The sequence below is a fragment of the Poecilia latipinna genome, unplaced genomic scaffold, assembly GCF_001443285.1.
Source record: "Poecilia latipinna isolate Pla-1442-1.1 unplaced genomic scaffold, P_latipinna-1.0 Scaffold686, whole genome shotgun sequence".
Lineage (NCBI taxonomy): Eukaryota > Metazoa > Chordata > Actinopteri > Cyprinodontiformes > Poeciliidae > Poecilia > Poecilia latipinna.
In genome coordinates, this window is record NW_015113302.1 from 94,911 (window position 1) to 109,823 (window position 14,913).

At 37.0% G+C, this 14,913-nt stretch overlaps 1 protein-coding gene across 1 annotated transcript in view; it reads right to left on the reverse strand.

Annotated features, from left to right (window-relative positions):
- Window positions 1–14,913, reverse strand: part of LOC106954883 (metabotropic glutamate receptor 7-like) — a 118,677-nt gene that overhangs the window by 15,699 nt on the left and 88,065 nt on the right. Inside the window, exons 7-8 of the mRNA XM_015044679.1 lie at window positions 13,979–14,118; window positions 4,398–5,333 (exon numbers count right to left, since the gene is read on the reverse strand). Coding sequence (XP_014900165.1) covers window positions 4,398–5,333; window positions 13,979–14,118 — 1,076 coding nt within the window. The remainder of the gene's footprint in view (window positions 1–4,397; window positions 5,334–13,978; window positions 14,119–14,913) is intronic.

Consider the following 14,913-nt stretch of genomic DNA (forward strand, 5'->3'; position numbering starts at 1 on the left):
AAAAAAAAAAACGGTCTTTTTAGGGTTTTGTTTTTGAAGGGGCCTAGTATTTTAGGATTTTTTTTTTTTTTTTTTTTTTTTTTTTTTTTTTTTTTTTTATCATACCACCCGACTCTTCCAAATCCTGTTTTGACACAGTGGCTTTAAAGGCTTGAATGAATATATTTATACTTATTTTGAGAAGTTTGTTTTAAAGCGTGTCAGAAAAGTGCAACATAAGTCTAATTTCTTTTCAGAAAAAAAAAATAAAATAAGAAGAACACAGTCGCTCTCACAGTTGAAAACACAGAGTAACTGACTGAGCATAACTAGGTCCAAAAAGGTTGAATGCAAGCTATCTATAAGCAAAACTGTTTATGTCATTCAATTGAGTGTAGTCCAGATCTTACTAGCCCTTATCTCAAGGTTTTAAGGTTGGCAAATTATAAGGAGTCTCATGCCAAAATGCATGTAAATAATAACATTCTGTGTTTTAAAAAGGTGAAATATACAACCATTCAGATCAGGTTTGGTCAGAATAAAGGTTTTAGGTTCGAAACTGGAGATTGAAAAAACGATGTTTAAACTCATTTAAAAAAAGTTAAATTGGACCTATAAGTTCAATGACTATCAGGATCATAGTAGATACCAATGTCAGCCTGGTTAACCAGCCAATGTTTAGTCCTGGGGTCTGTAACTCCAGTTCTTGAATGGCACTGCTGTGCAACTTTTGGATGCATCCCTGCTTCATCAAACCTGAATCAAATAAATAATTAATGATTGGTATTTTTCAAAGCTTGCTGATGTGCTGCGGGGGTAACTCGTCCTTTTTCATTCAGGTGCGGTGGAGAAGGGATGCATGCAAAACTTGCAGTATTCTGACGGTGCTTCCGAATTAATTAATTTGTCTGTCAGTCACCATTTCTGTTTTCAAGTGGGAATCAAAAAGGTTTAAATGTGGTAGAGGCTTCTATAATGCTGCTTTAATCTAGTGTTGTCAGTCAGCCTTAAATGTCTTTTTCCAGCTTGATCTGTGATAACAGGGAAACTCAGGAAACAGTTTCTGTCTTCGCAGCAAGAGTTTTCAAACACAGAGTGTCAAGATTCAAACACCCACCTTAATAACCAACGCTCTTGTATGAAGACATGCCAAACTGTGACTTCAGAAATGAGAGATGTGCCAAACTCTGATTTTTATGTACACCCCTTAACCTATGTGTTCTTTTGAAAGCGTTATAAAATATTTCTCTTTGTTTAAAGCTAATGAGGTAATCAAAGCAAGGTGAAATGTGTGTTAAATATGGACATCAGTATAATATATACAGAAGAGAATTTATAAATACATTTGGTGGTGTTAAATGTTTACAAACCTGTTTGTGGGTGCTTCCAACAATATCTGCCTATAATTATATTAAAAAAAAATTTATGTTTAAGACAAAAAAAAGACAAGAACTGTTGTTACACAGATTGGATGGAAAAAAAACATCTAAAAATTTAAAAGTTAACACTTTTATCTTTGAATGAATCATTTAAAGGGATACATCATTCGACATGAATTCTGAAGCATATTGATTTATAAACACCATTCTGACATTATTACTCCAATCAGATGTTTTTCTGACAGTTTTGAGAATTTCCTCATCAGGTCAGAACCTGCGCTGATAAAACAAAAGTAAAATAGTTTTCTTTTTCTTATGAATAAGTTATATGTCTGCTGTGTTTGTTGCTGAAGAAAAGTTGCAATTAAGTTCAAATAAGGTCCACATTTCCCACAACTACTGGAATGCAGAGGTGTATTTGCTCGTGTTTATTTGGTGTAATCTGTTTTGTGACTTCAATGCCAAAGTTGGCCGTTTGCGTCACGTACAAAACATTCAGTAAAACAGAGATCATTGCGATACTTTGCGAATTTACCCTTCTGATTGGTTGGATCTTTGGTTACAACACAGTGCTTGGACAATTAGGAGTGGCTGAAAAGTAGGGGCTGTCAGAGGCAGCTGGCATGGTGCGTTTTGGGTTTTATAAATCATTTGATATTAGGCAGCCTGGTGTGAGTGAGATTACTCATGTCTGAGTGGGTGTTGATTCACATCTGCACATAAAAACACAACACAGGCAAGACACTTACAGAGCAAGGCCACCGTCAAATGCACAACATTAATTTGTGCAGGTTTACACTCTAACAAATGCACACAGCATCAATCTAATCTATCCTCTAATTACACTAATTCTTTACTCTCACAATTAAGAAGAGGGATAATTTTAGAATTTATGAAGCAGAGAATACTTTCTAAACAAAAGGCGTGCTAAAAAAATGCACATTGAAAACTTTAGCACATGTAGACTGAAACGAGAACATACACAACCCCTTAAGACCTCACTGTGTTTGGCTCCTAACATGTGCAAAGGCACTTCTCGCCATCAGTGGCCGAGAACGGCACTCACAGAAGACATAGCACTCAGAGACACTGTGCTGTGATCCAGATCAGCGTGTGAAGAAAGAGTTAACTGCATAAAGGGGAAAGATAAACACATTACTGCTTCACTAGTTGCCGTGAGTAACATAATGAACTCCTAATCGCTGCTGAGGGTGTAATTCATCTATGAAATCAGCCGCAAATTGAGATGAGGAAAATCAGTTTCTGATCTAGCTCATGCGGGAGCTTAGCAGGAAGGATATTGAGCGGTGTGTCTCTCAAAAGGTTAGGAGTAACACTTTCCTGTCTGCATTGATATTCTGTCAGTGGAAAACTTCCCTTTGGCTCCGTCATGTAACTACGGGTTTCGCCAAGCGGCACGCGAGTCAGAGCAGATGAATGCATCTGTATGCTGCTCAGCCACAGCCCGGATAAGCAGCGACTAACACAGAAGGTCAGGATGTCATCCTCTCAATCAACTCCAGCAGCACACTATGTCAAATGCTTCGTTGAGTGCAGTTGTCAAAAGACGGACTGTGTTCACCCTCCCAAAGCCACCCCCATTCTCCACATTTTCCTTCTCCTCCAGGTCCTCATCATCCTCCTCTTCCACCTCCATTTGCCTGTCTGCCTCTCCAGATGAAAGCAATAATAGTATATGCTGAGCCCTGGGCCTAAGCGCGAGGCTAATGGCACCTCAGGCGCTTCAAGAATTTGGTGCTTGACATCCTCTCCTCCTCCACCTTCACAGGCCCCCTTCGCGCAGTCGAGAATCAAGTGTGGGTTGCTGCACCGGTCAGAGCATTTGTCATCCATGTAGACTCTACAGTGTCCAGCAAAGGATCGACATGACCGAACCTTTTTCACACTTTGTCACATGACAATTGTGTAACAAGAAGAAATACACACGTTGCATACTGGAAGAAAAATTATGCATGTTTTGTCAAATTTCATTACAAATAAAATGCGATGTGTGTATTGGATTTGTATCAAGTCACCGTGAGATAATGCTTCGTAAAACCAACTGCAGTGACCACATTTTTGGGGTATGTCAATTTGAACATCTAAAAACTTTACTTTTTGGCTATTCTTCTTTCAAGCTTGATCAGATTAGATGGGGAGTGTCTGTGAACATCGGTCTAGGTCATTCTGTCACTGAAATATTTGGCATTCTGAAAACCCACGGTTGTTTTATGTATTTCTTTTGTAAACATGCTAATTATAAAAGCTTAGCTTCAATTGTTTTTGATGTGTTGGTGGAGCCAAATTAAAATGCAAACTTTATTTTATTATATTTGTTTACATTTTTGTAGATGCAAACAAAACATTTAGAAAAATGTTGGTGGAAAATATGTATTTTAGAATAATCAATACATCAAAACATTAGTCACTAGATCAATAAAAAAATAATAATCATTAATGGGAACTCTAATATTTTTTAGGCTTTCTTTACACAAGATAACATCCAAATCATTGTACCATAAAGCTCAGATTTGTTGAGTGAATAATTGCCAGTTTGTCCCATTAACAGATTCTTTAGTCTGAGCTATCGGCGTTGTTCCTCCATTGTTGCTATGGGTCACGCGTGTGCATCTCAATTTTTTTTTGCCATATTTGCCAAAATCTTATTTCATATATCTCATTTTAAATGATAATTTTTTTAGCGGTAGGAATACTTTTGTGCATACATGTATGTGTGACACACACTGCAGATTTTGTTTAAAGCTTTCTTTCACTTCACACTTGCGCGCTAAAAGACACTGAAGTGTGCGACTGCTTTGCAACAGGATGCGGAAAGGTTGAAACAGTATTAATGTTTCTGCGAGGCAACTGTAAATGTGTGTTTTCAGGTTGTTTCATCTTGTGCGTGCTCATATGTTTGGACACAACATAACGAGTCCTGTCAGAAATCAAAAGAAAAATTGTGAAAGAAAGAAGGGAGAGATACAAAGGGACGGGTGGTGACAGAGCGAGAAAGCACAGCAGAAAGAAATGACTCACCTTCTCCGCTGACTGGGCTGTGCCAAAGAAAATTGGGATGAAAGCCAGCCATACTATGCAAGTAGTGTACATGGTGAAGCCGATGGGTTTGGCTTCATTGAAGTCTTCTGGTACATCTCTGGTCTTGATAGCGTAGATGGTGCAGGTCACCATCAACAGGATGCTGTAGCCTAAGGAGCAGATTATTTGCAGGTCTGTGATGTCACACTTAAGGACTCCTCGAGCCAGCATGGGGTTTATCGTCTTTTGCTCGTCGTAGTCGACAATTGTGTTCGGCGGATCAACGGCGAACCACACGAGCACCCCAAGAAGCTGCATGGAGATGAGGCTGGAGGTGATGGCGATCTGTGAGGTCGGGCTGATGAAGCGAGGGGCCGTGACTGTCTGCTTGCCCTGCTCAAAGATCCGATAGATCCGGTTGGTCTTGGTGAGGAGGGCCGCGTAGCTGATGCACATGCCAAGGCCCAGGAAGATCCTCCTGAAGGCGCACACAGCTACATCAGGCTTGGCGATCATGAGGAAGGTGATGATGTAACAGAGGAAGATGCCAGTTAGCAGCACGTAGCTCAGTTCTCTGCCAGATGCCCGCACTATGGGGGTGTCATTGTAGCGCACGAATGTCGCCATCACAAAGATGGTGGCGATGATTCCAAGCATGGCCAGAAAGACGGGGATTATTGCCCAAGGAGAGTGCCACTCCAGCTTTATGATGGGGATGGGCTGGCACGCTGTTCTGTTGGAGTTGGGTCTCATGTAGTACGCACATAATCTGCAGGAGGTCTCGTCATACTGGTACTGGTAGCCATCACATAGCTCACAGATCCAGCAGCATGGCATGCCCTTCACTTTCTTCTTTCTCTCCCCGGTTTTGCAAGGCAGACTGCACACGGAGTTGGGCACCTCCTGCTCCCCATCTGGCCACTGAAGCTCCTCCAGCTGGGAGAGACGTGACACAGGATGAGGAGTTAGTGACTGTGAGATATGCAAGAGATTAAAAACGGTATCGAAAACTTTCAGGACACATGGCATCGATATGCCGCTCAAACACAACACATTAACCTCCCACTGCTAAAAGAAAGGATTAATACAGTACAAGATCTCTCCTGCCAATTTATTCAGGGGATTGCCTTTTCTAATACTTGAAAGTAATTGAAATCACCATAGCAACAGAGAATACCTTTGTTCAGCGAAGTAAAAATAAATGTGAAATGCAAAAGACATTAGGCTTTAATACAAGACCCGGTGAGGTATGAAATACGTGATGAGGAGGAAGGAGAATGGGATTTGGTTTTGTAAAATGCAACCGTTCAGCTACACCCTATTTCTATTCAGAATATTGTCATGAAAAGGAAAAGTGCAGGAAACATTAGCAGCAAACACTGTTAGAATGTCATAAACACAAAGGCCTTGAGGTGTTTTATGATTTAAGATCACGCTGTAGTTGGAACATACAAGTCAAACTAAAAAAGCAACGGAGAGTTGGATTTACATATTTTGCAAAGGCATTAAAAAATTTATACCACTCTGAGCAGATCTTTTGATTTATTTTGAAAGTGCTCTGAACTTTGGCTTTAAAAGCACCAGGAGGATAAAAGCTTCTCTAACTCAGCTTCACTGCATATCAGAACATCAACAGAATTAAGCAAAAATCTAACATCAACACTCAGAGATACGATACTAAAATAAATTGCTTGATCTCCAACAGACTGGGGACCTGTTTTACATTTGACACCAACATGGGTTTTGTGAAACATGATTGATTCAACATTTTTAACTGAAAGTGTCACAAATACTCCAGATCCCCTCATGATCGGTACAACCATGATTTCCCATACTGGTGTACAAAGTTACACCAGTGGTACTTAGGCTGCCTTTAGAGGCACGAACAAGAAATTCTGGTATCAGTTATTAGCTAAATAAATGAGAGGAAATTGTCAATGCTGTACAGCTAAAAGCGAGCAATAGCACAAACAATGAGTCATTGTAGCACACTGATCTTTGCTTCTGCAGAAATTTCTTGAAAGAGAAGTGAGGTAATTAACATAAAAAAAACTCTCTCCAGTTAAACAAAAGCTGATGGAACAAGTGCTGTTGACTTCAGCCAAACTCATATTTGCATAACAGTGTATTTATCCGACTTTTTGATATTATTCAAACACTCTCACCACATGTTCACAGAATGAAGTTGTGTGAAAAATTGAATGACATAAAAGTCATTGATCTATTCTCTATTTTCTCTGTCAATGAACGACAGTCGTGGTGAGTGATAAGTCTCACAGTTTGCTTCTAGAAATTTCAACTTTACACGGCCTTTTTTTTTCCAGGTTTTCACCACTCCTTTTTGCTTTTATTACATAACACACGCAGCAAAAGTCCAAGTTGGATTGCACCGCAGTTCTAAAACTCCTGCTGATATAGTGGTATAGTGGTATTGGGACTGTTTTTATGCACCAAGATTGTTGTCGTGCTTTTATTTATCTCAAACATGGAGGTTGATGCTGGCAATGAAGTCACACTAAATGAGAGCATTCTGAATGAATGAATGAATGAATGGATGAATGAATGAATGAATGAATGAATGAATGAATCAATGAATCAATGAATCAATGAATCAATGAATCAATGAATGAATGAAAACGTTTTTGAACATATGAACCACAAATGTCCACAAACATAAGTGAACAAATAAAGTAAAACCAACCGGTTGATGTAATGAAGACACCATGTGTGTCTATCTGCACACGGATGCAGGACTGTCAGAAGAGGAGAAGGTGAATGCCTATTAAATTCAACACTTATTTCAATAAGCTATTAATGCCGTAATATAGAAACTCCATTATTTCATAAATAGAGTTCCAGTTCAGAAATCAACACTAAATGTTTAGCAATGATTGCTAAAAAATTGGAGCAACATTTGCCAAACTGGTGGCCATGGGACAGTCTTGGGTAGAACATTTTTGAAACATGTAGGACAATGTTCACACATGCTGCAAATTTGTATCTGTTTAGTAGTAGGGATTGTAATGACCGCTAGCATTTACATATTTTACACAATACTTTAAACATCATAGACAAGAATTTTATACATACAACAAAATACAGATGCTGTTGTTATGGTTACAGCTTCTAAAGAGGACTGTGATATGCCTGACAGTAATGATTCTGATGATGATTGTTAGAGCTTTGAGATCAACTCTAGGAAATTAGAAGGCTACTGTAGTTCTGATTTCAGAATCTTGATTGATTAAAACTTTACCATACCTTCCTACAGCTTAAATCTGATGTCAGTAGCAATCTTTGACCTTCATGTTATAAGTCACTCACTTGTATGAAGTGTCTGTTTTTGCCAACACTTTCAATTAGCACACATCAATAATGTTAAATTTACAATGATTTGCTGGATTTTTAGGACGTGCCACATTACTTTTGTTGTGACATCAATGTCCTGCTCACTTTTTTCATTTTCATATTGTAAACACGACTGTCTGGGAAAGTAATTTCAATGTTCTATGAGTGCCCATTACTTTTGACAGATAATTATTAGCTGATTTAACCAGAAAGTAGGTCATTCTATCAGCTTTGCTTTCAGTTCAAAGCATCCGGTACGTTAAGGTGAGGGAAGTGTCTACATTGCGCAGAGTGAGATAAATATGGTTTTTATTGCTGCAATATTTAAGTTCTGGTGAGTGTGTAGCGCTGGCACATATGTGAGATATACATGGCTTTTTGTGAAAGTAGCAATGTTCATGGTGCAAAATTTGTAATCGTGTCCAGAAAACTCAAGGGAGCTTAGGTTATTATCAAATTGAGCATGCTACAGCATATTCTTTTTTTTTTTTTTACTTTAAAAAGTTTGAGCAACACAGACATGAATATTATTGAGATGTGAATGCAATATTGGTTTCCTGGACCACACTGATTGACCACCTACAATGCTCAGTACATTGGACAATAAGACACATACAAAGGACTTATTTCTATGGCTTAAATTTAACGGCACAACTACACAAGAAAACAAACCTCTTTCATTTAGCTTTAGCAAAAAAAAGAAAAAAAAAACTTAAAATGTCTTCCCTCAATTTCTGAGTTAACTTAATATTCCTTTCACATTACTTGGATAATTGAAAATAGCAAATCTTTGGTCCTCAAAGATGCATTTCAGCAGAATTATAATTAAAAAAACTAAATGACTAGAATTAACAAGGCATGCTTATCTTTGGTTTGAAAACAAGTGTGGTTCAACATGTCAGACTTTTCATTACTTCTACGCAAGTGGTAGTATTTAGTCCAGTTCCTAATCTTCATCATGAAAATAAGAAGAAATAAAAATAAAATTCACACTTCAAGGATATGCACAAACAATTTATGTGAGAGAGAATATAAGATTACATTCTTTGACTTGCCTGTCACCTTTATGCTGGTACACCTGAATTTCCTCACTGAGGGAACATAAAGGTTATTTCTATTATATTCTAATTTGAACAATAGCAATTCATATTCGTTCAGCACAACGCCAGAAAAAAGTATGTAAATAACACTTTGTCAAACTATTTAAGGAATGCAGTCAAAAGTAGGATTCTAGGGAAAAGCTTGACTGAGTTTTAAATCTGCCTGAAATAATTTACTCAGCTTTCTGACACGATGTCAGAATTTAAGAAGGGCTCAAAATCCTTGCTGCCTATCACCGTTTCATAAATTGTTTAAAAAGCAGGAGGGCGATGTTTAAAAACAGCTTGATGGTACAATAAAAAAAATTCAAATACAAATTTATATTTGCACCAGTTCTTTCCCTTTTCAGACCTGTACTGAACAAAAGGTCAGCTTCTTCATAACCTTAGTGACACAGCTGAAAAGAATGTGAATCTCTATTTATATTCATATTCATATTCTCTTAGACATTCAGACTGTGAGGCAAAAATTTTAAGTGACATTACAGTTTCACTAACTGCTTCACAGATCTTTCTCAGGTTGTGATTTTTTTAATATAAAATGATAGTTGTTTGTGTTTTCTATGATAATTTTAATCCTTCCACAATCGGTACCTTTCAAACCTTTTTGTACCAACACACTGAACTACTGTGTATCTTTGCTATTAAGTGTTCAAAAGAATTCTGGTGATTAATGATCAGAAAATGTTACAATTTAATCTCATTTCTTCTAGACTGAGGCTGTTTTTCAACCAGAAGCAGGTGGATTGCTCCTTCTGGACCATCACTCAGTCTCTGCCTCAAGTGAGACATTGAGCCAGAAATGGATAAATTGTTTGGTGTCTTGTTTGCTGTATCATGAGCAGCTTAGTAAATAATGAAAAATTTAATCGCTGATTCTGAAAGAGGGTCCAAGTTGAGACTTGGCTCAAAAATATTCTGTGGCTTATATTTATACTGTATCCTCTAAGTTGAAACAGCACACATTACTCAGTGGAAACACCGATTCTTACATCACTTCATATAAGTTATATCTGAGCCTGGGGGCAATCGGCTGAGTATCGTAATCCTTTCCTTTTGCAGATAACTTGCTTGGTTCGATCTTCCTGTGTTTAACCCTAGCTCTTCTCTAGGGTTAAAGTTTTTGCTCCCTCGTTCATCACATAGATTTTAGAACTAGATGTGACCTTGTATACTTAGCTGTGTTGTTCCCAAGATGGAGCCAGTAGAGGAGCTACTGCTGCCTTTAACGCTTCACTCTTTTTTGTTAAAAAAAGAAAAGATTTCTCACCGAGTCAGTTTTTGATAGAGGTTTGTTCCCATTAAAAGAGAGTTGTTTTTTTCCTTTCCACTCTTGCCTTATTCACACCAAGTATGAGGGATTTTTGCAAAGTCAGTCCCTCATTGCTGGATTTTCTTTAAAAAATTTTTTTTTTTTTTTTTTTTTTTTTTACAAATTCTCATGCGGTATAGTTAGAATCGAGTTGGAATATATGTGGATGGCTTTGAATCGATTCATTTGACTGGACTGAATTTACAATATATTTCTGTTTGTAAACTGGATCTCTTTTCATAAAGTGCCTGGAGACATTTGTTGTGAATCAGTGCTATGTAAAACAACTAAACTGAATTGAAATCAAGAGGTTTTAAGATTGAATCAAATCTTCAAGGAGTTAATTTTAGACCAAGCATTAGGTCTAAAATTATCCTAAAATAATGAATGATCTCTAATATTATATTACTTTGTTAAAAGACCTGGACAAATAAAATTTTATCACATACAGAAGTAATTGTTTTGGAAGTCCAAGGACTTTTCCCCTCATTTGCTTCAGCTGCTAATTTGGTTGTAATTTCAATGTGGCCATGAAAAACACAAATGCTTGGTTGCAGAGGTATAAATTGAACTAATGGCAGTTAATATGAAGATGTGTTCATTTATTTTTAATTACTTGCTCATTAAAACTCAAAATTTGTTCTGTAATGTGTCACAAAATCATTGACTGAACAGCTCCAGACCAATCAAATTAACTTAATATAGAAAAAAAAAAACATTAAAAAAATTTCAATTCCATGTGAATAAGAATATCCAGGTTGAGATGCTCTGCTATCGTCAGATATCACTGACTGAATTTGAACATGGATTTTGTTATATAATAAATGAAAAAAAAATGTTTTACACATCTCTGACATTTTAATTGAACTTGATTTAAGACACACAAACACACAGCATGGTGTAATTAATTTCCACCTCGTGTTGTTGCACTCAAAGCGCCTTTAAAACAAACATTATCAGGTGAAGCAGACACAACAGAGGCATTCACCGTAGGATAAAACATATGTCCAGGTAGGCAACAGAATGCTTCCTCCATATGTAGCCAGTGATTACAGTTACTGACCTACACCTAGTCAGCACTTGCACACACTCACATCTGCAGTCTGTCTGTGATGTGTGTCTGTGTGACAAATGTATTATTTCTGAGCTGTCCGAATAGATTATCATCTGTCATTTATCAGGGGCTATGAAGGTGCCATTTGTTATTTGGACGATGAATGGCGGTGTGTGGGAAAACCTCCTGGACGCACACAATGTGGAAACAGTAATGAGACCAGTAGCTCTGTTGCCATGGAGGCCAGAAACAAGGTTTTTTGACACCTTGAACTGGTAGTTTTCTTTCGAGTTTTGCTTCATTTCTAAAGATAATCTGAGTTTTTCCATGAGCAAAAACCGGATTATCCTGACCTCTGAACTCTAAACTCTGAACTCAAAGATTGGTCATGTTGCAGAGAGAGCACGTTTATGATATGTCTTGTAATGACCTGTCATAAACATGAAATATATTTTTAAATAATTTCAATTAAATCTATGAAATATATGAAACTGCAATTTTTCAAATTACAAAACAAATTTTAAAATAATACAAAGACAATATGCCATAATATGAAAAAAAGAAAATCTATTTTTATTTTATTATTTTTTTTATTAATGGGAGAAATAAAATTTCATCCAAACCAACGTCGTCATATATGATAAAGTTATTGCCCCCCGTTGATAAGCCATTCAATTTATTGTCAAAAACAAGCTCAGAAAACAAAACTTGTTGCAGAGTGGCCTTTTTAAATCTGGACTTCAATCTGATTTAGATATTTTGTTATAACTTTCAGCTTCAGCAAGCTGCCCATGCTAAAAAAAAAAAATAATGCTCCATCTGCAAACACAAGTGGATGAAAATGTGCTTTGGCAGTTATTGATAAAACCCTATAGAGGTATTGCACTACAGGTGGTGAAGCAACTTAATACGTTTTGGGGGTAGTTGCTTTTTACATACAGCCAAAGTGGCTTGGATTGCTTGTTTTCCTTGACAAAGTTATAATTTGGAAAACTGATATTTCTAACTTTCTCTTTATCTAAGATCAGAATGTCTGATGAGCTGAATATAGTGGCCGAACGTCACAAAATGATGCTTACTTCAGCTTTTTCCTCTGTGACTGCAGCATTTTTCATTTGCATTTGATTTGTTGATTGTTGCTATTTTCTGTCATTGCAGGATTTTATGTTTGCAATGTTTTTCTTTCTGTTGCATTTCTTATTTTGTGTTAGTATGTTTTGGAGTTCATCAAAAAGCTTCAAAACATACAAAACCTACAGAATATTTGTTTTTTTCTGTAGGTTTACATCTGTCAGCCACCATCCCATAAGCATTTAATGAGAAAAGAAAAAAAAACCATAAGAAAATATTATTTATTTCTTGTTGGCTATTAAGATAAATTGCCAAATTTATCAATCCATCCATCCATCCATTTTCTGAACACCCTTGTCCCTCAGTGGGGTCGGGAGGGGTGCTGGTGCCCATCTCCAGCTAACGTTCCGGGCGAGAGGCGGGGTACACCCTGGACAGGTCGCCAGTCTGTCGCAGTTGCCAAATTTAAAAATCTTAATATACTTTTTTTTGAACTGAAACAAACTACTTGTGTATTGAATGCAAAAATGAATGACTGGAAATGGATTTTGTTGTTGTGACAGCAACTCATTTGGGTTTAATTCCAAACTTTCCATTTTAAAAAGCATCCTATTTCCAGCTCTAAACACGAATCTATACAATGGTATGTTTATTGGTAAAATAAATGTAATCTGTATTTTAATATCTTCAATATCTTCAAGGTTTTTTGAGTTTATATACATAAAAATATGCTTCCAAACAATTTTACCCTAACAGTGTAATTTCATCTGCCAGAATGCAATCAGAGAATCCGACTATGAGCCATAAAGTCTGAAGGAAGTTAATGAGCTGCACAAGCAGCACAGAAGGTGTGTGCAGTATTTTAGGTTTTAATTTCAAACAACATCAACATCTTCAGTAACTCTCCTGCCTAAAAAACTGAATATATAGCACATTGACTGGCATCTTTGTTGGAAATAGGCCCTTTTTATTCTCCTACTCTTTTGCAGTCAGTTTTTGACAGATGCAGTGTAAGCATAATGAAACCCTCCTCTCACTGTTACCTTACTTCTACTTTTTAGAGTCAATCGCTGTTATCAAGGTCCCACTAAAGCCTTTGCCAAAGATTCCTTTTCTTGGTCAAAACGCATCAGAACTTTTATATAACATGGTGAATGTAACCAGGCAAAATCCTTTTATCCCTTTTCACACATTAATTTTAAAATGGCCAAGTTTCACATCGTGTTTCTTTCCCCTCTTCCTTTTTTTTTCTCTTAAAAGCTGCAGACAACATTAAAAATTAAATTATGCATGGAAACATTTTCTTTAAAGTCTGGCCTCTGTAGGACCTGGCCTTTGGCACATTTCAAGACAACACGTGAACCAAAACATGTCTGTTAATATTTCTGGGTTCATATGTCAAGAAAACAACAGCAGCTAAAATTACATCCCCGAAACATTTATCTGCTGGGTAAATTTATTCAAATAGGTTGGAGAATGTCTTTCTCTCTTATTGGCTCATTTTCTGCATCTTAGAACACACAGACTACAAATAAAGTCAGAAATGTAAATAGTGTACGCATATTGTCAAACTGAATGCTTCGGTTTTTTTTTGTTGGTTTTTTTTACATGAGCAACCTTTGTGTCTTGATTCAGCAGAAACATTAGAAACTATTTGCCAGTCTTCTGCTTTATGAGCCTCAGTGAATATACATACCCTGAGTTGAAGGGTGTCCGCCCACTGACCCACCACCTTGTACTCTGGGTCGGAGGAGTTGGTCACCTGGAACTGGAACAGGTCATAGCGTCCTGGAGCATCGCCATTCTTGTTAAACACAACAGATGTGCCGGCGCTACCTGTACAGGGTGAGAAGAGGGAATGGAGCAAAATAAACGAAATGAAAAAGAAAATCACATGCAGAGGTCAGACGAAGCCGCATTCCTTCTCACTACACATAAGATGCTTTAACCGTTTGATTTAAACTACAAAGTGACCTCAAAGGAGGTTTGTTCCTGCTGCACGACGACTGCTGAAAAATAAGTTGTCACATTCATGCCATGGTTAAATAATGCGTGTTTCCAGCTCTGCACATTCTGCACCTTCCCCATGCTTGGCACCTTTTATTAGATTTAAAAAAGACCTGAAAATAAATTCATCTTTACTTCAGTGGCATAAAAAAATTAAAGCTTGGATTTGCATACACTTATTCTACACGAAAAACCCTTCCAGCTGTGAGATTCATTCAACATTTGTTTGGTATGAAATATCGTGGGCCATCAGATGTTAAAGCTACTCTGGTGGTGTGGTGGTTTCCACTGAACAGAAATTTGTGTATGTTTCTCTGCAGCTCCAAAGAAGGTGGTTTTGAGACTTGAGATTTTTTATGCATGAATCTTGTTTTTTTTTTTTTTTTATAAAATATTTGTTTTGTCACTAAAGTCCTGTGGTTGGAGTTTGATGTAATGTAAAGCTAATCACAAAGACTGGGCTTTCTTAAAATGTTTCAATTTTCATACGTTTCATATAAGGTGGGTTTTTGCTGAATAGCTGAAAGTATAAATCTCTCAAAAAACACTTTGTGAAGTTAATTTTTTTGTTGTAGTACTTACTGTACTACAACAAAAAAATTACAGTAAGTTACTCAAACGTAC